Source organism: Rattus norvegicus, chromosome 13, assembly GCF_021556685.1.
Source record: "Rattus norvegicus strain SHRSP/BbbUtx chromosome 13, alternate assembly SHRSP_T2T, whole genome shotgun sequence".
Classification (NCBI taxonomy): domain Eukaryota; kingdom Metazoa; phylum Chordata; class Mammalia; order Rodentia; family Muridae; genus Rattus; species Rattus norvegicus.
Window position 1 is genome coordinate 80,223,120 of NC_141546.1, and position 22,755 is coordinate 80,245,874.

A 22,755-nucleotide genomic window follows, 5' to 3' on the forward strand; every position below is an offset into this window, starting at 1 on the left:
CTGATGAATGGCCTTGGAACCTGCAGGGACAGGAGCCTGTTGACTGGGCTTTCCTGCTTCATCTGTTAACACAGAGGAGCATCCTTGTTGCTTTGGGACAAGTGAGAATAGCCACTGGTTTAACGGGGAGCCATGAGTTTGCTGGAGCCAGGAGCTTTAAGGTGTAAAGGCTCAGTATGCAAATAAATCTGTCTGCCCCTCCCCACTCGCTTGCAGAGTTAAGGGGAGAGATGGTCGGGGAGCCCAGAGAGGATGGTAACCAAGCAACTACTTTTTTGGCAAAGCAGAATCAACGCAGAGTTAGCCAGCAGCCTTGGGAGTTTACATTACCTTTCTACAGGACAATTGCCTCCCCGACCTCTCCTGCGAGCCCAACCTGCCCCTTTGTCTCCTGGCGGTGGGCCGGAAGCGCCCTCTGCTGGTCGGGTGCTGAGAGCAAGGCATTAGTGCAGGGGATGACAGTTAATGCTGTGTGGAAAGCAAGCCTGGGCTGCCAAGGTCTCCACTTCCCTCCTGGGGAGAGCATAAACTGCCTGTTCTCCAGAACACATAAGGGGAGGAGGTCCCCAGATATCCTGAGAGCTTAGGCAGTAAGGTCTGTGGCACGGCTCAGGCTTGGGCAGTAGGAGCCACCTCCGTTCCTCTTTCCCACTCAATGTAGGTGTCAGGGCTCCTAATCCTTCAGAGGTTGGTGGAATCATTGACATCACTTCCCAACTCGAGGCTTTCTACAATGAGGGAAGCTCTGAGGGAAATGGAGAGGAGACATGGCATTTGAGTGCGCGCAAGCTTACAGGCTAGGCTGTTCCCAGGAGCTGCAAGAAGAAAATTCTTTTGAAGACGTAAGAGCTAAAACATTTCAGGAAGAATTTACTCATCCATTTGTCACAGTAACCACGTGAAGTAAGAGGTTTCTTCTCTTCACAGACAGGGAAACTGAACTAGAAAATGTCTGGCATGTCTCAGGTAGTAGATTGTGAGGTCCAAAATTTTAGCCTGGGAACTCTGATGTCAAAATCCATCCTGTAATCTCTGCTTGTCTCCTCTCCCCGGAGTAGCAAGCTGGCAGAGGCCATGTCCCCTTCTGCTAACCTTCCTTTCTGCCTTCTCCCACAGAGGCTGCCAAGAACTCTATTCTTCATGTGAAAGCTGAAGTACACAAATCCTTGGACAGTTATGCAGCCAGCTTGGCTAAAGCCATTGAGGCTGAAGCCAAAATCAACTTATTTGGGGAGGAGGCTCTGCCAGGGGTCTTGTTCACAGCACGGACAGTCCCGGGGGCGAGCTTTGGGGGCCGTCGAGGCAGCAGGACTCTTGTGAATCAGAGGCTGCAGCTACAGAGCATCAAGGAAGGGAATGTCTTAGCTGCAGAACAGAGTTGAAGGCTCTGAGGGGACTGGGGCTGCAGTGGAGGAGCTACTGGTACTGGTGCCTGTGCCAAGACCCTGGAACATGTCACCACGCAGAGAGGGCCCAGATGCCGGGAAGGAAACATCTGGTACGCAGCCAGGAGGATCGAAAGTACTGTCTCTAGTCTCTGACGTCAGCTGTCTGCTGTAAAGGCATACGTGGGCTGCTTCAGGGCTCCTGGGATGGAACGAGGCTTCCCAAGCATACGTTAGAAGCAGATGGAGATGTGGCCGGGGTTTCAGGAAGACTAGAGACAGTGGATGTGAAAGGGAAGCCACCATGAGGATCTTGTCTTCATCAGTATCCAGCTGGTCTAGCGGCCCCTGGTCTCAGTGAGGCCTCTGAGGCAATCCCTACTCAGTGCACCTCCTGGGGACAGCACAGCTCTCCTTAGTACTGTTAGACCACCTAGGGGCTCTGTGTGGTTGATCCAGACATTGTGGGGCCACATGTGCTAGATTAAATGCAAAAACAGTCCCGAGAGCACTCAGGAGTAGAGTACCCTACATAGACATCCCATATCTACTGCCCTAGTTAGGACTTGGCCTTTGGTGGCACCTGCTGCTGGCCTATAGAAACAGCCCAAAGGCCACCCAAGATGTGGCCACCCCACCCCCTTCCTTGTTGACAGATTTTTATTAATATTATTATTTGAAAAGACAGGAGAAACCACTATAAAAGACAAGGGTGAGTACCAGGCATTTCATTTCCAGAATAATAAAACCTGGAGATTAGGGCATATCACGAAGACTGGGACTGTGAGATCATGCACAGCTGGGGAGAATTTGAGGGGAAATCCCTCACAAGATATGGGAGATGCTTGAGCAACTGGCAGACATAGTTGGCCTCACTTTCCAGAGGCAGTTGTGACTGTCATTGCAAGTTTGGGGCTGGCACAAGGTAGAAAGGGCACTGGACCTGAGTTCACAGCCTGGGTTCTTGACCCAGCTTGGTTTTTGTCTGCATGTTGTCTAGGACATTCTGTCCTATCACTAGGCCATTTGGAGAAAAGAAAGGTGTGAGGAGTTGGAACAAGTTGCCTCCAAGACAATTCCAGCTCTGATCTTTGATGTCTTCTGAATCTGTAAGAGATGGGGACAAACTGAGCATGACTGGAGGGTGACCCAGCGTCTGCATACTGTTGAGGGCGTGCCCAGTGAGCACAGGGAGAGCCACCTTCGTGCTGTGGCCCTGGTGTCTGCACTGCTTGGCTGTTTAGGGAGATCCTAAATGCTGACTACTGAGACGCGGGTACTGAAAACCTTCCATAGGCTTGGCTTGCACCTTTGGGTGCTTGATTCTGTTACCTACTCCAGGTCAGCTGTGCAGGGGAATGGCAGGATTTTGGATGGAGTGACAGGACAGGACCTGCTCTCCTGGCAGCACCTGTCCTCTCTGTATTCTGTTCTGCTTTTCTAGTACTTGTCTGGTGTCTGGAGGGACCCTATTCCCAATTACCCAGTAAGCACTGAAGTGGAGCATGCCCCCTAAGTACAGGTCGTCAGTGCAAAGGATAGAGAGCTCTTCCCTGATTGCCCAGGGCTTTAGAAAGGATGCTGAGGCCTCTGAACCCTACTGGCTGACCCCAGAGTCACCAGTATTCAAGAAGAGAGCTGATCTAGAAAACTGAATTCCACTCCCACCCCTTTTAAAGAAGCGAGGCCTACTCATCTGCCTAACACTGCAGAACTGTCAGCACATCAGTCACCGAGCACTGGGGGAGAAACACTGGTGTTTACCAGAGCAGAGGGCAGGAGTCCTGATGCTGATGCTGTTGGGGATGCAGAGCATCAGGCAGTGATAATGGCACTGTGGCTACTCAGGGTCTGAGTACTCCAGCTAGGGTGCTAGGGTTGAGCCATTGGGCGACCATCTGGGACACGTCTTGGGAGGTTTTTAGGATCCAGAACCATGGTTTTACATATTCAGGCATTCTGATTTGCCCAACAGAGCTAGAGAGAAGCAGGCTGGAAAGAGAGGGAGAGGTAGTTCCATATAGGCTCTTTTGTCCTCTTTGGAGGACACCCGTGTTTTGTGCAGATGTCCACCGTCCCAATTAAACCCTGCCATGTAATGGCAAAATCTGCTGCAAATTACTGTGCAGTGGCAGGCCTGAGGCCTTCCCCAGGGGAACCACAGGTAGTGTAGGTGGGACGTTTGGCCACTTGTTTTGCTTAAATACCTCAGTCTTTCTGATTCTGACAGGATCACTTGTGGGGCCATGGCCCGTCTCCGCTGCTTCTTTACCAAGATTTTACCCTCATCTTGGTTCCTGTGCTGTGTTTGATGCCAGCTGAGTGACCTGCTGCATCCCAGAAGGCACTAGGTCCGGCACTGCAGTGTACACAGCTCAGCACCTCCTTTTCCCTGGCCAGACAACTCAAGTTAGAGTTTAAGACCTTAGGCATTAGCATGGCAGCAGCATGGCTGTGGAAAGGACAAAACAAAGACCAAACCAACCAACCAGTCAAATAAAACATGGTGGTTTGTTCCTCTGAGCCCTGGTCTCTAACCTTATAGCTGATCCTTACCTTCTATGTGTGACCCCCTGTTGGAGTTCACTGGAACTACCTGTACTGAGCTGTGTGATCTTAAACAAGTCACTGCTCCTGGGTCAGGCAGGGGGAAGGATTGTAAAGACCACGGCCCGTTGGTGCTAATGTTCGTAGATTCTCATTTGTATAACGGACTCCATCTTTCAGCCAAGAATTAAACCATCACCACCAAGACAAACTCGGTATTATCAGCAGAGCACTGTAGTTTGGGTTTAGACAAGAGGAGAACAGTGTGGACACAGCGAGAGAGCTTGCTGGTCTGTTGAGATAGGAACCATGCCTGCTTTTTCAAATGGACAGTGTGCTCCTTAGACTTGCAGGCTAGAGAGACATTTCTCAGTGGATCCTAAGATGAACTCAGGAAACCTGTCCAGCCTCATTTCATCTGTCTCCTGCCTGTCTGCAAGGAATGAGGATGATGTGGTTAAACATGAGGCAGCCAAGGACAGGCATGTATCAGGTCCCACTGTGTGCCTCACTTAAAACAGCTAAGAGCCTATGAGGTGCTGGGCACTATTGAAGACTTCAAACGCACCATCTCCCTTTGCTTCGGGCAGAAGGGATAGAGTCGGGATGGTGCTGGTGTGTGATGGCTGTGGGTTAAGATTTCAGGTTGCCAACTACTAGCTAAGTGTTTGGGGGCAAATTACTCAGTATTCTTGCATCTGTAAAATGAAGTTTTGCAATCTATTTACACCTAGGGACACAGAATCCAAAGATACTGCCTGCATAGGGTGCTTGGTAGACTACAGAAATGCTCGTGGGGCGTCCAGCACAGGACGTAGGTGCAGGGAGACCCGAGCCACTGGTCTTGCTTCTCAGTGTAACTGATGGGGCAGACTCCTTCCTGTTTTACAGGGATCTCTAATGCCAAGAACTTTCAAAAGACATGCTGCCCAATCCAGGGTAATTAATTATGTTGAGAGTTGCTGCCTGCAGACTTGTTATTCAGTACAACAGGACTTAATGGAGATGAAGGACTGCTGACAAGAGGCAGGCCATAGTGGAGAAGCGGAGTGGGATGTGGGGTGCAGGAGGTTAGTAGGAACAGAAATGGGCTTCTCTAGTAGGAAAGTCTTCTTTCCACATCAGTGGCCTGACTACACAAAAAAGAAAAATTTCTATGTTACCCCGAATTAAAGATGAGTATATACTGTGGAGTATATTTCCAATGTTGACCTTCCTTATACCAGAAAGAACATCCCACCCCACCCCAATGCCTTTAGGTGCTGAGAACTGCTCTGTCTGGCAGGGACAGTGTCTGGTTCCCGGTTCCCAGAGCTCTTGTCTTCCATGACCCTGGTGGAAGATGTAGGGGCGGCATAGGTGTCCATCTGTGTCCCAGACTGTACAGAACCAGAGGAAGCCTGGGGATGAAGAGGGATCATGGATGTTGCCAGTCATAGATGGCTACAAAGAGGGACAGGCGGGCACTGTGGGGTGGGGAGAGAAACAATGAGAATCCAGAAAGGCCATAGGAAAGCCATGTCCCAAAATGAAGTCAGGCCAAATCACTAGGTCTTGGTCATGAGGCTGAGAAGATCAAGCCTGTAGCCAGAGGAGAATGAGGCACAGATGGGTTAAAAAAAAGTCTCAATGTCAGGGGATCATCTATTGGAAAGAATTCAAAGCACAAACACTGATCTGCACAAGATTACCACAAGCACAATCTTGGTCAATGTAAACTGCGTTTATTTAAAAATGAATTTGTACCAGCTCCGAAAAAAAAAGAACCAAAACAGAAATGAATTTGTAAAAGCAGTATTAATGGCTTAGGAGTCAGTGGCCACTTCTGGTTTTCCTTTTGACACTATCTGAAACACAAAAAATCACAGTTGAGCTAGTTCCTTCCAAAGGAAAGGGCAGTCCCAGAGAAGTTGGGTGACACGACCATGCCAAGTGTAGTAGCCTGTATGCCTAGAAATGGATCTGCTGGTGGGCTAGACATGCCCCAAAGTGTCCTTCCTGTGTGCTGTTCTGATGACGTATACCTGAAGGAAGACATGGTTAAAAACTAAACTTCAAAAATAAATAAAAACTCAACCTAATCCTGCAGTATATTTAACTTGAAGTTTTGGATGGTGTTTTTGAAGATAAAATTGTGTGGGTTATTATATGTAAATCAGTATTTATGAATAAGTAAAAGTGTATGTAGACTAGTTTTGTTTACCTGGTTAAATGTTTTTGGGATGTGTTTATCTGTGTAAATTGTCAGTTTGCACTTGGACTTGTGGTCTATGGACATTTGTGGGTACCTGTCCCTTCCCCCAACTTCCTATGCCCTGTTCCTCTCACACCTCCCCATGGGTTAAAAGAGGACCAAATAGCAAGGGGAAACTTACCGCAGCATTGGGAAGGAGCATCCCCACAGTAAAGTCACTTGGGTAGATCCATTCATACATTTAAATTCCCCAAGGCGGTTAACTCAAGGAGTACTGGGTTACATGCCTGTTGCATACTATATTCAAGGCACTCTAAGCCTGATTTTTCATTTTTGTCATAGCCCAGGCTGTCCTTAAACTCACAGAAATCACCTTGCCTAGGCTTCTCAAGTGCTGGGATTAAAGGTGTGCACCATTCTGTCCAGCTTAATCCTGTCAAGTTTTTAAGCCTGGTTTTTAAGAGGTTTAGTGAACTGGTGCTTTTTCATCTCCCTCCCTCCCTCCCTCCCCATCCAGTCTTCCTTTCATTACCAAGCAAAGATACTGTGTAGCAGACTGTAGCGTAAACACAACCGCCCCTGCACAAGGTTCATTCTTTATCCTTTGCCTCTGCTTGTTTATACAGACTTCATCTTTTTTTTTTTTTTTCTGAGTGTGTAGGTGAACCCTGGGGCCAGTTTCCTTTCTGCCACCCTCTCCACTGAATCCTGAAGTGGCGAGGACTAAATTCTGTCTTTGCTATGTACCCCTTTTTTTTTTTTTTTTTTTTTGGTTCTTTTTTTCGGAGCTGGGGACCGAACCCAGGGCCTTGCGCTTCCTAGGTAAGCGCTCTACCACTGAGCTAAATCCCCAGCCCCGCTATGTACCCTTAACTATCTGTCTAGCTGGCCTGCTCCAGGAAAATGAACAGAACGTGCACAGCTATTCCCATTCCTACATCAATATACAGGGCCAGTGTAGACACCTGCTGTTTGCCTTTCTTCTGACCGGAGTCTTCCAGCACCCTCTACCCTCCTGGGAATCCCTGCTGCAGGCCAAAGTCACACTACTTTCCATGACAAAGCTATCTTCTGCCAGCAGCAGCTGCTCTTGGGTTTGCAACCTTCTCCTGGGTAAGAGGTCCATGTTCCCCACAGAGATGGCTCTGTGTGGCTGCTAGATCTTCATGACCGCTCATGGTCCAGCTGCAGGCACTTATGTCTTCCTCTCAGCATCTGATTGAGTCAGTTCTTCTGGCAGGATATTTAGGTCATGGAAAATAACAGAACAGTTAAGCTACCTGCCAATTAAACCGAAAGTGAACTGCTTTTAACAGAAAGCAGCTGGCATAGCAAATACACTAAAAGCACCAACAGAGAGGGCCCGTGTTTGGGATGACTGTGGCAGGCTATCAGATCTGCTCTGGCTCTGCCGTTCATCCATCAGGCAGCGCTGCAGGGTCTGGAAGCCACTTCCAGATGTGGTCCAGAGCTCAAGGCTGGCACTGAAGGTGATGGATGAGATACAACATGGATCTATAGCTCTGCCCTTGAGAATGCCAACATTTTCTCTCTGGTATCGGTGTTTTAATTTTGGTAGTACAGGATGGCTGTTTCAAGATGTGTTCAATGATCAGCCCAAGTGTTTAATTCAATTTCTTCTCCAACTGCTGGCAGGCGAGGAGGTATAGGGAGATAGTTACTGGCTCAACTAAAGGTCACGGCACAGTTGCCAGGGCTGAACGGCCGCTGTCTGTTGTAAGTGAGACAGATGCCAACAGCTCACTGACTAGAAAACCAAAGACATCTTCTCAAGAGACTCGTGCCTTATCCTGCTTATAAACCTGAAACAGCAAATGCTGCGCATAAGAAAGGGGGAGGGGAGAGGGAGGGAAGGAGAGAGGGAGGGAGAGAGGGAGGGAGGGAGGGAGACAGAGAGAGAGAGAGAGAGAGAGAGAGAGAGAGAGAGAGAGAGAGACTCTAGCTTTTGAAGTAGTCCTTTTGTCACATTAAACAGGTACACCACTCTGCCTGCCAACATATTTTTATCTGTAAGGTGTCAGGAAGCAGCGACTGTCTCTCCCATCGGGGAGGTCTGGCTTCTGGAAGAGGCGTGCAGCGGTGGATGCGTTTGCGTCTGACGATTAGAGAGTATATAAATACGCAATCACCTGGTGTTGAGAAAAGACTATTTTTGTAAGTGGGCTGGAGAAATGTATGAATGTATTTAGATTGATGGAAACACAGACAACGTAGGAGGTGGAAAGGTTAGGTCTACTGAGCAGTTGAGAGACCACTATGGTACACACGGCCTGGGTATGGGGGACTGTCTGGAGTGGAGGTGGGTGCCAGAGTCAGCTCACTGATGGCAGCACATCGGGAATGTGGACAGAGAGGAAGAGCAGAGGACAGCACCGTGAGTCTGTGCCAGTGTAAACCATGCACAAGGCTCAGTGACCGTAAGGATAGCTATCAACTTGTCCTGAGAAGTAGCTCAAGGTGAGGGAAAAGCGAGGAGAAATGTAGAGGCCCTTTTACAGGATCTGGTCACACAGAGGTGAAGGCGGAAAAGGCTACTGAGTTCAGAAAACAGCAAGTCCTCTTCTGTTAGAGAAATGACTGGAAAATGTGGGTCAAAGTAGCAAAGACTTAAATAAAAAGTCAAATTTAGGATATCTTAAAGCAACCAACATCTTTAATTAGAAAGCAACAAACGTGCAAATGGCAAGTGTAGAAATTTATTTGAACCAACATTCCCACCACAATGAAATGACTCAACACTGATCCAGGCGCCCACGGCTGAGGGTTAGGGAGTATTGCACTTTGCATTTCTTTAGGACTCCATACACGGCAAAAAGTTTCAAAAACGTTTTGCTTGTTTTGTTTTACACACTCTCCCAACTCATGCACACACTCATTCCAAACCAACGTTTGGTTATCCCAAAAATGGGGAAGAACTCCAAAAAAAAAAAAAAAAAAAAAACCCATAGCCTTAAATTGCACTAAAGTTCTGTAAAGAAAAAATATAATAAATGTCGTATACAAACTCAGAACATCTAAGTGCTTGCCAAGAAGGTGTTTATTCTTCATCCTCATTTTCATTCTCCTGACCTGAGCCTTCCGATCTGTCACCCTCCAGACGGTCTGGAAAACAGATAGGAGAATCATACACACTCAAAATCCTTATACTATCTATCATAAATAACCCCTAGAACTTCATTTAAAACCAGGAAAATGTTCCTCATTCAAAACCTAAATATGTAAAAATCCACTCACTGGTATATATAGATGTTTTGTTTTGTTTTTTAGAGAGAAGGTCTTTCTATGCAGCCTTGGCTGGGCTGGAACTGGCTACGTAGTTCAGGCTGGCCTCTAACTCACAGAATTAGATACCTGCTTTGTATTTCTAGGGCTAGGATTAAAGTCATACATCACCAAACCTGGCTACGTAACTTTTTTTAAGATTTACTCTTCACTATTTTAAACCATGTGTGTGCACACACATCCATGTGTGTATGAGTGCAGGTGCCTGCTAAGGCCAGAGTCACTGAAAGCCCCTGGAGCTAGTGACACAGGCAGTGTGAGCTGCTAATGTCAGACTTCTGGAAGAACAGTATGTATTCTTACGTAAGCCATCCCTCCAGCCCCAATATAAGCTTTGAATTTTACCTCAAGAGGTAATGAAGGATGAAAGCATAATAGCATAAATACAATACAAAACCACAGTTCCTTGGAAGCTAAGTTTTAACAGTGACTATCGTGCAGTTAAGGGGACCTGGAAAGGGATGCAAGAGAGCAAAGCCTGGAGACCATGAAGATGTGTTCAACCTTCTGACACTGTGATTTGGCATCATCTACAGAGTTCATGCGCCAAAACAGCAATGGAGTTGCAAAAACAAAACAAAAACTTTGCAAAAAAAAAAAAAACCCATAAAAACAAAACAAAAATCCAAAAAAACCTCTTATACTGAAAACAGTATTTTCATTGAGTTTATGATTTTCCATTGAGCTGCACTTACAGCCATTCTGGGACACATGGCTTGTGGGGCAACCAGCTGGACACACTTGTAAGAGGATTGTGTACTTCTGTTTGTAAGATTTCTTTTTTTTTTTTTTTATTGGATATTTACTTACATTTCAAATGTTGTCCCCTTTCCCAATTTCCCCTCTGGAATCCCCCTGCCCCTTCTCCCTGCCTCTATGAGAGTGTTCCCCCACCCACTGACCCATTCCCTCCCATCATGCCCTGGCATTCCCCTACATGGAGGCATTGAGCCTTCACAAGGCCAAGGGCTTGTCCTCCCATTGATGCCTGACAAGGCCGTCCTCTGCTACACATTTGGCTGGAGCCATGGGTCTGTCCATGTGCCCTCTTTGGTTGGTGGTTTAGTCTCAAGTTCAATATCTACTACATTTCAGGAATTGTAACCCTGAGATAACAGTGATGACCAAAAGAAATGCAGTTTCTGGGGCTGGGGATTTAACTTAGTGGTAGAGCGCTTGCCTAGCAAGCGCAAGGCCCTGGGTTCAGTCCTCAGCTCCAAAAAAAAAAAAAGAAATGCAATTTTTTCCCTCAAGGTAAGCACTATCGCATTCAACATTCGTGTGTACACACGTCATAAACTTGGTGGCCGCTGTGCCATGCTCTCCTGGGCTTGTGCCATTTGCTGTCTCTTTGCTTAGGGCCTTCTTACACAATTCATTAGATCATGGCTCTCTCTGCTCAGTACAACTATTATGCTTTTTGTGAAACTTTCCCAACTTCTTCATGAGCTCCTACCTCCACGTTTTCTGGAAAACTCCCTTATGAACCTTACAACGGGACCCCAGTTTACAACTTGTGAACCTGTCTTTTCAGACTACACTATTAGGATGGCAAAAGTTATAGGTTTATCTTTCTGTCCTCAGGGCTTATACGGGATGTTCAATGAAGGTGTTTGGTGTCCTTGGCTTGTTTCTGCCGTGCTGGCAATTCAACCTAGAGTCTCAGGCACAGTTAAGTAAGCAGCACTGTGCCTCAGAGCTCTGCCCTAGAGCACGGCTTACTGAAGGAATGAATGTGAGTTATGAAGATAACATACACAATGGTGTATGAAGACAATGGCATCGAGTCACTGCCACAGTAAGGACAGCATTTATGACATGTCTGTTGGGCACATTTCCCCAAGCACTGTGGAAAATATGAAGGTCGTTAAGGCTTAAAGAAAATGTCCACAACAGAAGGACACCTTTAAACAGCAGATGATGGAATTATAAAAACTCTGAGGCGAGAAAGATTTTGGTTTATCATCCAGGGCTTGCATATATCAGAGTAATAATGGCCTGAATCCATGGCTGTACATGAAACCCTAAGTCAAAGGGAATGCAGTTTCAAATCAGGTTTTAATGTTCATCAGGTAATAGCCTAGGCAAATTATTAAAGCCTATTTTTTATTATTATTAACTTTTTATTAATCTTTCCATTAATTTACATCTCAAATGATATCCCGCTTCCGGGTTACCCCTTGTGATGGTTTGCATAAGCTTGGCTCAGGGCGTGGCACTATTGGAGGAAGTGTGTCACTGTGGGGTGGGCTTGGAGACCCTCCTCCTAGCTGCCTGAGGATGCTCAGTCCGTTCCTGGCTTCCTTCGGGTTAAGATGTAGAACTCAGTTCCTTCTGCACCATGCCTGCCTGGATGCTGCCATATTCCCACCTTGATGATAATGGACTGAACCTCTGAACCTGTAAGCCAGCTCCAATTAAATGTTGTCCATTATAAAACTTACATTGGTCATGGTGTCTGTTCACAGCATAAAACCCTAAGACACCCCTCCACAACCCCCTCATCCCATTTGCCCTCTCCTCCCCCCCCTTTGCCTCTATGAGTGTGGTCCCCCACTGATTCCCAACCCACTGCTCCAGCATCAAACTTGGGGCATCAAGTCTCCAGAGGATCAAGACCCTCCCCTCCCACTGATGTCAGACAAGGCCATCCTCTGCTACATATGTATCTGGAGCCATGGATCCCTCCCTGTAAACTTCTTGGTGGTGGTCTAGTCCCTGGGAGCACTGGGTGGTCTGGCCAGCCTACATTTTTCTTCCTATGGGGTTGCAATCTCCCTCTGCTCCTCCAATTCTTCGCCCAGCTCCCCTGGGGGTCTCTGGGATCAGTCTGATGGTTAACTGCATCTGCTTCTGCATTAGTCAGGTGCTGGCAGAACCTCCCAGGGAACAGCCACCAGATTCCTGTCAGCAAATTCCTCTTGGCAACAGCAACAGTGTTAGGGTTTGCTGTCTGCACACAGGATGGATCCCCATGTGGGGTGGTCTGGATGGCCCTTCCTTCAGTCTCTGCTTATTAAAGCCTACTTTAAAGGGTTAATAGTTGAGAGACTGGAGAGATGGCTCAGAGGTTATGAGCACTTGCTGCTTTTGTAGAAGACCCAGGTTCAGTTCCCATCACCACACAGTGGCTCACAGCTGACTGTAACTCCAGTTCTAGGGTATCCAACACTCTCTTTTGAGCTCCCTCTGTGTTAGGCATGCATGTGAAGAACATATGTACATGCAGGCAAAATACTCATATCATAAAATAAAATAAAGAAAGAAATCTAAAATAAAGTCTTGAATTTTTTTAAAGGGCTAGTATTTGCTGTGTCGGTGGTGCCCACCTTTAATCCTAGTACTCAGGAGGCAGAGGCAGATGGATCTCTGAATCTGAGGACAGCCTGATCTAAAGAGCAAACTGCAGGGCAACTAGGACTACAGTGAGAAACCTGCTAATCAGTAAGTAAATGGTTAGTATTGATACATAAGTACTCTAAACGTTGCACACTACCCAGCCCAGGAATGCGTCTATGAAGTCAGAGACGCGATGGGCATGTTCATCACAGTCACCTTCCACTGCTATGATACAGGTTATGCAATTTACTCTTGGACACTCTTGTAAGGAGAAGTAGGTTTTGGATCTGGGTCACTGAACCACAATTTAGCACCTAATAAAAGTATGAAGAGGTTGGAGAGATGTCTCAGTAATTGAGAGCACTTATACAATCTGGCTTCAGTTCCCAGCACCCACATAGCAGCTGACCATTGTCTGTAACTTCACTTTCAGAGGATCCGATACCTTCTGGCTTCTGTAGGCACTGTATACATACGGTTCACAGATATATACATGAAGGCAAAACCCATATACATAAAATAAGGATAAGTCAATCTTTAAAAAAAAATCATTGAAAAATACAGTAATATAACCTTTTTCTAACATATAACATTTGTTTTTTATTAGGGCATTATTGATTTTTAAATAAATCCATGTTAAAGTGTGTCTAGTGTGACTTTATTTCTGTTAGTGAGGCAGGAGCTCATGTACCTCTGGCTAGTCTTGACTTACTATGTAGCCTAGGGTAACTTTGCACTTGGTCCTCCCTCTTCCCTCTACCTCCCTTTTGTTTAGGCAGTGCCACCAGGCCCAGCAGTGCCCTGTATTCTAAGCATTATGGTATAGGTATGTTACAGAAGATTCCCTAAGACAGTTCTCAAGTGACTGTGCTTTCATTTTACCATTTTCCATGAATGCGGTTTATAAGGAAATAATTCACAGTGCTGGGTCAAGCATTCACAGAAAGAAATCCTAGTTCTGAAGCTGTTGGAAATTAAGAAAATCACAGAGATCTCTATAAGATAGGGCTTACTGTTTTCACACACAGTAATGATTTTGATGATAGAGTAGAAGGTCTTACCAGCTCGGATATGATTCAGTGACGCCAACATCCTCAACATGAAAGAGGCCGGGACAGTGATGGTGTTTCTAGTCTCTTCCAGCATGAGCTCATTTCGAGTTATAACCTACAGCAATTAACAAGGATGTCAAAGTTGAGACAGTAACAGGACCTTTGCCTTAAAGATTATGAAAACAGTTTCAAAATTCAGCAAGTCTTAAGAGAAATATTTTTCATTGTTTTTATGTATGATGTCTATATTTATTTCTACCTTAAGGCTGTTCAATGTCAAACAATTACTTTAACTTGCAGTTAAAAGATCAGAAACCAGCATTTCTTTAAAAAATTAATTTATATTTACTATACTTTAAAATGATGGGTTTCTTAATTACCGTATCTAGTTCAAGCATACCTTGTACTTGAACCATACTTAGTCCCTTTAATTCTTTCTTGTTCCTCAAACAAAGTAACAATATATAAAACTCAACATACAAAACCAGCAGTTTTCCTGTAACAAACATTCTAAGAATGAGAACAATCCCATTCACAACAGTATCAAAATACATAAATATGTCTATGTCCAAGAGCCATGAATAAATCTACTCAAGAGGAATGAAAGATTTCTTAGTGTCAAAAAACAAAACAAAAATACACAAAAGAGAGAGAGAGAGAGAGAGAGAGAGAGAGACAGACAGACAGACAGACAGACAGACAGAGAGCGAGCGAGCGCCTTTTAAGCAAATGGTGCTAGGAAAAGTTGAAATGTCCATGTAGAATGAGACTACAACCACTTCTCTAAAATTCTGCCCAAAATTCAATTCAAAATGGATAATCAATGTAAGACTTGATACTATTAGTGTTGGGGGAAACACTACAAGATACAAACACAGAGAGGAACTTTATGAAAAGGATTCTAATAGTACAAGAAATAATTCCAACAGTGAACTAATAGGATTTTATCAATGTAAAGGGCTTCTGCACCATTAACATAGTAAAAAGTGGTCTAAAAAGGGAGAAAAAGCTGGGTACACAGTGCATCTAACAGAGAGCAGATTAAATATCAAAAAACCAAGTTGTCCAACAAATAAATGGAAAGAGTAACTGGACAGAAAGTTCTCAAATAAAATACAAGTGGCCAATAAACAGAAAGAAAATGTTCAACGCCGTCAGCCACCAGAGAGATCACTACAGTGGGAGCTAGGGGAGGTGGTGCAGTTTTAATTGTAGCACTTGCACAGGCACAGGCAAGTTCGAGGCCAGCCTGGTCCACACTGCCAGTTCTGTGCCAGCTGGAGCTGCAAAGTGAGATCCTGACTCAAACAACGACAACATCTACAGGGAGACATCGCCTCACTGCAATCAAGATGGCTATCATCAGGAAAATAAGTGACATGAAATGCTGGGAAGAGCGAAAAAAGAGTTTGTTGGTGGAAAAATAAACCAGTTACACAGCCCCTGTGGGAATCAGTATGAAGTTTCCCACAAAAGACTACAGACAGACCTACCATGTAACTTAGTTGTACCACTCCCATATTCATACCCTAAGGCATCTGAGCCAGCACAGCATACAGATCCTCATGAATACATGTTTATTGCTGCAGGAGGCATAAAAGCCAAACTACAGAACCAGCCCAGATGTCCATGGATGAAGACAACGCAGTATATACACAGTGGCGCTCAAGTGAGCATAAGGAAGGGTTAGATCATGCAGAAAAGTGGGTAGAAACAAGATTACCAGGCTAAGTGGATAAGCCAGACTCAGACAGACGAACAGCATGCTTTTCCTGCCATGAAGAATATGTCAGATGAAAAGACAGAAGGGTGAGTAGGAGAGGGGAAGAAGAGGTCTAACGGGAAAAGGGAGGGAAAGGTAAGAGATGGTAACAGGAGTAGCACAGAGACTGCATATCACACAGATATATACATATATGATATGAAAGCACAAGGAAAACTATGTTTTTTCTCATATGCAGAATTATATATATACACACATACACACATATATATATATGAAAGCAGGAAGCGGAAGGGAGACTGCCTTGGGGAAAGACATGGACTCGTGACATAGGAGGGAGTTAGAATGATTAAGGCTCAATGATTGAAGTTCGCAATGATAATGTGAAATCATCTCCACTCTCACCCCCTTTCGCTGAGACCCATTTTTTTTTAATATTTTAATCATTTATTATATGTGAGTACACTGTAGCTGTCTTCAGACACACCAGAAGAGGGCATCAGATCTCATTACAGATGGTTGTGAGCCACCATGTGCTTGCTGGGATTTGAACTCAGGACCTCTGGAAGAACAGTCAGTGCTCTTAACCGCCGAGCCATCTCTCCAGCCTGAGACCCATTATTTTGTATGCTAGCTAAAAATGTTAATGAAAACGAATAAAACCAAGGATCTAAGGAAGTCTTAAAACAATAATAAAGGGAAAGTATCCGTTCTTTTGTTCCTCTATCCACTCACACTCAAGGGCAGTCCTCATTCCCTCGGTGAAGAACTTAGCAGTAGAAAAGTAACAGTCTACAATTATGGAGGGGCATACAGTAACATTATTTTCTTTCTCCCCTGCCCCGTTTTGTTTTTTGTGACAGGGTCTTGATATGTGGCTCAGTCTGACCAGAATTTCTTGCTTCAGCTTCCTGAATGGTAGGAGGTAGATTACAGGCTGCATAATCAATTTATTTTCAGCTAAAACACTTGTATGAAGATAGAACTTTAAAAGATTTTTGTTATACATATCAAGCATGACAAAGTTACTTTTCTTTAAGATATATACCTAATGTATTAAAGTCAACATTATAATTAGTAAGGCAAAATCTGATTTTTACCTCTAGTATTATTTATCTCATTTTTATTTTTCAAAAGATTTGATCTCCTTTCCCTTCCCCTCTTTTTCTGAGACATGGTCTCATTATATAGCCCTGGCTGGCCTAGAACTTGCTATGTAGACCACCAGGTTGGCCTTGAACTCATAGACATCCACCTGCCTATGTCTCACGTGTTGAGATTAAAGATTTTACTTCCTTAACCAAATGCCTTAGTTTTATGTTAGCAACAATAAACTTTTCCCTTAAAATAGCATTTTAGATAAAAATCAAAAGATCAAGCATAGTAAAAGTCTTACTTCATCAGCAAGTTTTCGATTAAAAATTCTTGACTCTTCTAGTGGCGACCAGATCTTTATGTCATAATCTATACCAGATGAGGCTAGAACTAAAAAGAAAATTTACATCTTTATCATAAATTCAAGATGTAAATATTAAGCATAGGTGCAAACTTATCAAAACTTAGGTTGAAGTGTACTATAGATACTTTTGACGTTTTGTTTTGTTGTGCCTTTTGAGACAGGGTGTCTCTACATAGTCTTAGCTGTCCTGGAACGTCAATGTAGAGCAGGCTGGCCTGGAAATCACAGAGATCCACTGCCTCTGCCTCCTGAGCACTGGGATTAAAGGTGTATGAGACTGTACCTGGCCAAAGATTTGCTTTAAATTGTCTGGTGGCTGTGATCTGCCTTCTGCGAGTGCTGGGAACCAGCTTGGGCACACTACAAGAGTAGTAAATGTTTAGCCAATGCCTTTAATCCCAGCACTCAGGAGGCAGAGTCAGGAGATCTCTGAGTTTGAAGCCAATATGGTCTACAAAGTGAGTCTGCAGTCCAAGACAGCCAGTCTTCTGTTACACAGAGAAACCCTGTCTAAAAAAACAAAACAAAACAAAAAACAATAGAAATTGTTTTTAACTGCTGAACTCTCTCTAGTCTTTTTACTATATAATTAATTGCTAGTTATAATTTTAAATGTTTTCTAATAGTAAGTGTAGAACAAAAATTTAAGACCATTTGAAGTCAAATTTCTGTCTTATGAAATACACGTCACTTGAAAAGAAAGCAAGAACAAGCCAATTCTCTTTTATGCTAGTAAATTAATTCTGATTTGTGAGGACTAGAAAGGCTTGGAGGTTTGTTTTGAATACATGATGAGTAACTCAGTCATGCCAGATTCTGAGACAGTAAGACTTAAATATTAGAAGAATAAACTTATTTTTTAGAATATCTGTCAAAAGCACATTCTTTTCTTTCTTTTTGGGGTTTGAGAACCTTAAAAAAATATTTATTTGTTCCTTGAGAATTCCATCCATGTGTACACACTATTCTGATCAAATCCATCCTCTATTCCCTCTCCAGCTCTTCTCAGACAGACACCCAGTCCTGCCCCCACCAACTGTGTTCTCCTTAAGTCCACTGAGTCCAGTGAGTGCCTGAGTTTCACCAGCCATGGGAGCACGGGCAAGTGCTCTTCCAGGAGCCACATCCCAGAGGACACCGACTCCCCCTTTACCTGCAGCCATCACCTGCCAGTATCTTCTTAGCTAGGGGTGGGTCTTTGTGAACCCCCTCCCATCCATGAAACAAATGTTTTGTTCTAAACTCATGTAGAGCTATTACCATCTTTAGCAGTGCTTATCTGGATAGTTCAGGCTTCTGTAAGATTCCCTATAGCTCATGAATGACCGCAGCAAGTCCCAGTCAGTAAGAAAGGTATCTTACTTACTTGGGTCAAATGGATGGGGCTGCAGGCAGTTGACCACGTGATTATCAGCTTCCAGAAGCATCAAATGCTCAGCAGTGTGCCGGTCCCAGATGAAGATATGGCCACAATCGGAACCGCTCATTACAAAGTTAGCACCCCAGAAATTGGCTTCTTTTATCTGAGGGATTTTATGAAACAGGATAGCCAGGTCACAGTTACCAAAAGAAAGGCAGATTCTATTCTCATGTAGAAAATAAATTGGTTTTAAAAGTAAAAAAGTTAAATACTGAAGTTTTCTTCTAAGAATCTTAAGATCATGACAGAACTTCAGCATGGTGGAAGAGCACTGGAGGCCGACCCTGAGCAAACGTCAACATATGTGACACAGCAGGCACTTCACACATGCTAAATGCATAAATGACATTTCCGGGCTTAAAACAGCATCATGCAAAAAAGCATATACTTACAGATGAACTTTCTAAATTATAGCTTTATAAAGAAAACAGCATTTCATAGAAGAAAGGAATTCTCGTCTTTTATATTTGCCAAGAACAAAGCATTTTTTTCATTAACTGTTAGAAGCCCACAGAGGTAAGAAAAGATAAACATATCTTTAATCGAGCAAGCAAAGAAATACGAGTAAGTAATAGCTGTCCTATTTTAATATACATGAGAGGCGCATAAAAAGATCTTTATCTTTAAGAGTCACTTCCCCTGAAGCTCACACAGCAGGCAGGGAAGGAGAGCCTGCAGCTACGGGGCGCCGCCGCTGTGCATTTACTTGTTTATCATCTCTTCTGTGCTAAGAAATCAACTGAGGGCTCATGCACCTTAGGCAAGCACTCAGCCACTAGGTTGGACCCTCAGCCCACCTTTAATTACTCTTGTCTAAAATTTTAATTGGCAAAATGCATGAAATAAAATTGGTTACTTTTATTAAAATGACATTGTTACTACCAACTACATGTACAAGGAGAGCTAGTTATTTCCTCACTGCAGTTTACTTTTTACCTATTCCTTAAACAAAGGCAAAACACAATCTGCAGGGACCCGTGGTAGCGCTGCAGCCGCAGAGATAGGAACTGTTTAGTAATGGTTGCGCTCGCTGTATGCGCTCGCTGCCTTGCACAGGATGTGCAGATTTGGGGACTCTGAACACCACAAGTGATCTAAGGCCACGCTCCATCCTGGCTATTTCAAAGATGAAGAAATGGAGCCAAGGAGGGACAGAGGGACCAAAGCCACTTTTTAGTTGTTACTTTAAAAGGTGTTACAACTACTGTATCTGTATTTTATGATCAACCTGGATTTCATGTACAGATTTATTTTCCAAAGTAACAAAATGTAAAATGAACTTTAAAAAATGTAATAGTAACCTCTCAAGGAGGACAGCACACATAAACACAACACAACAAAAACAACAAAACCACAACACATCAACAGCTGCTTGTGCTGAGCAAAAATAAGTTTTTCTAGCTTACATATAGATCCTTAGTGAGGTAGAATTTCCTTTCAATATATTATCAGACTAAAAGAAACATGCTTGAATAAAGAAGTAACAAAATCACCACAGAAAAACCACGAACTGCAATCTCATCAAAGAATGCCATGAGCAGCTGGTACCATTGTCCGGGAGTTGCGGTGGCCCTTATAAACCATCTTTACTAGTGGCCTCCTAATGTTCAAAGTATCCAGTTCTTCCATTTCTTTCCTTTCTTTTCTCCTCCTGAAGAACTCCTGAATGCGGGCAACAGCGGAGCGCCTATGTGTTGCATATTAAAACAAAAACCAAGAGTAAACATTCACGAGCAACTTCTGAATGATACTGACAACATCAAAGTATCAATCTATATTTAAGACACATTATTTTAATAAAGCACCTCCAATCAAAAGCATAAAAAGGCAGACTTCATCACAGTAGTTGTTACTATGACAAGATATTTAGTTCAGTGGACTTAGGAACTTGGTACTGGTTGAAAAGTAAAGAAAATAGCATGCAACACACTAGTTTCTAAGGTACTATTTTATAAAATCAAACAGATGAATTTATGTGTGATTTTACTCCAAGTAAAACATCCTATTTAGTCTCATTTGGTGATCTAGACCTGGAATGACAACCTTGGGAGGCAGAGGGGGATCAGGAACCCAGGACCAGCTTTGACTACAAAGTGGATGTTGAGATCAAGCCAACTTAAGATGCTGCCTCAAGAAAAAACAAAACAAAACAAAAAACAATAATGCTCTATTCAATTTTTAAAATGTTTTTCTTTATAAAGATTATAAAAAAAGTCCAAAGAAACTAAGAGTAACATGGTAACAGCAGTAAACTAATTAGATAACAGTGGCTAACTAATATTCTGACGTAGTTTAAAGATGTCCCAAGAGCAGACTAGTCAAGAAGAGAACAAATGTTGTTAAGAAATAAAATGAAGAAGATCTTCCACTAGGCTCCATACCAAGAGAGAGGGTCCCAGCTAATGAGGCAGGTTCTATCCTCTACGAAGGAGTTGATGGCAGTAGTAGCTACTCAGGAAAAAGGACTCTTTTAAAGCTAAGGGAGTGCTCTCCTAACACCCAACATTACTCAATTCTGAAGCTTTCTTTGTCATTTAAAACACCGTATGTTTTGACATGCAGCAGATGGAAAGTCTATAAGATCTAAAACTACAAACTGGTAGTTAAGACAAATGACTTAACCGTGACTAAAGGCACCTTTGATGATGGTGCCACCAATAAACAAACTTCCCTTCATGTTTATCGGACTGAGCAGCGTCACATCAAGAAGACCTCCGTGCCCACTCCACTCATTCCTCTTCCCTCGGGGGAAACGTTTCTGACCTCTAGTATCATAGATTTATCTGTGGACTTTAATTCGATGGCATCCATCATTGAACTTTGCATGTGCATGTGTGCAGAAGCACACATGTGTGTTCTGGCATGTGCGTGGCGTGAATGAGTGCTGTACTGGAATATGTGCACAAGGCTCGGCTTTAGTAAGCAGTCACAGTTTGGGAACACGATTACACAGATTCATACTCTTACCAGCAGTGTATTGGAGTTCCAGAACATAATATTTTTGCAAAAACTAAATACTATATATTAAATTTAAAATATGTATGAAGTTTTGATTTGGCATTTTTACATATTAAAAAACTCTTGGGAAAGCTGGGTCCTGGGGCATGCCTTTAAGCCTAGCACTTGGGAGGCAGAGACAAGTGGAACTCTGTGAATTTGGGGCCAGCCTGGTCTACATAGGAAGTTCCAGGACAGCCAGGGTTACAAAGAGAAATCCTGTCTCGAAAGAAAATAAAAAAGAACTTGTGGAAAATACAAATACATATTTCCTCAGTAAAAACTACAGCTGATCCCTGGGTTCGGTCCCCAGCTCCGAAAAAAAGAACCAAAAAAAAAAAACCAAAAACAAAAAAAAAACAAAAACACTACAGCTGACAAAAACTAGGCGTAAATTTAAATGTTCAGAGAAAAGCAAATTGTTAGTGAGAATTTTTATGTTACAATTATGTATTTCTATATTTTGTTTAAAAATTTAATAAAAATTGCTATATTGAGCTATCCAGGCAAATTAAAAAGCATTCATAAAACTGCTCTGCAGAGTAACAAAGCATTTGACTAACAAGCTTATTGAAGGACTAAAGAAGCAAATGTAAAATTAATTTGCTTAATTAATTTAAGTCTAGAATTTTCAAAGCACTAATGAATAATATCAATATTTAATACAATGAGGGGGAAAAACCCCCAAAGCATGGAAAACTCGGCAGAGTGAAAATGTGGCTGATTAAAGCCAAGTCCACTCATGACAGAAACTGTTAACACAGCAAGACAGAAAGGGGCGTTCGGAACCTTTTATAAGCTCCTCCCAACAGCCCTCATAACCCACGAAATACGCCAGTGAGCATCCTTTTCAGTGTCGGGGTAAGACGCAATACCTAATACTTATCAGCTGGTAGTGTAAGAAAAAAAATGAGTAAGAAATAAAATTTACATTTCTATCTAATTTCTGTATTTAAAAAGTCAAAATAACCTATAGGCTAAGTAATAGAAATGCTAGAAAATTAATATAGCTGGAAATACAATTAGGATACAAGTTGACTATATTTCTAAAAAAATCCACAAAACACAATTAGCATAAACATTTAAAAGATCACATTTGTTACAGCAACAAAAAAATTAAAATTCTTTTAAAAGATTTAGAAAACTTCTTTGTAAAATATTACAAACGTCACTGACAAGCATCTGTGTTGGGTGTGTGTGTGTGTGTGTGTGTGTATGTGTGTGTGTGTGTGTGTGTACGTGCAGGACCCTTCTGGTGACTCCTTTAATCAAGAACACCTTATTTTTCAGACAGTCTCCCACTGATTCTGGAGCTCCAGTTTTAGCTGGACTAGCT

General features: G+C 43.2%; 2 protein-coding genes across 30 annotated transcripts in view; one reads left to right on the plus strand and one right to left on the minus strand.

Moving 5' to 3' along the window:
* The window catches only part of Gpr161 (G protein-coupled receptor 161), a 45,583-nt gene extending 39,459 nt beyond the window's left edge, over positions 1-6,124 (plus strand). For 3 of the 4 annotated variants that reach the window (XM_087580241.1, XM_087580242.1, XM_087580243.1), the window contains one exon: positions 1,117-6,124. In XM_087580241.1, coding sequence (XP_087436367.1) covers positions 1,117-1,382 — 266 coding nt within the window. In that variant the 3' untranslated portion in view covers positions 1,383-6,124. 4 annotated transcript variants of the gene reach the window in all.
* Positions 6,125-8,821: 2,697 nt separating this feature from the next.
* The window catches only part of Dcaf6 (DDB1 and CUL4 associated factor 6), a 101,750-nt gene continuing 87,816 nt past the window's right edge, over positions 8,822-22,755 (minus strand). For 18 of the 26 annotated variants that reach the window (XR_015635126.1, XM_087580260.1, XM_087580259.1 and 15 more), the window contains 5 exons: positions 19,971-20,109; positions 18,369-18,525; positions 16,940-17,028; positions 13,830-13,935; positions 8,824-9,249 (listed from right to left, as the gene is read on the minus strand). Coding sequence is in view for 18 of the 26 variants with exons in the window: in XM_087580260.1 (XP_087436386.1) it covers positions 9,185-9,249; positions 13,830-13,935; positions 16,940-17,028; positions 18,369-18,525; positions 19,971-20,109 (556 nt within the window). In the remaining 8 variants the exon portion in view is untranslated. 26 annotated transcript variants of the gene reach the window in all.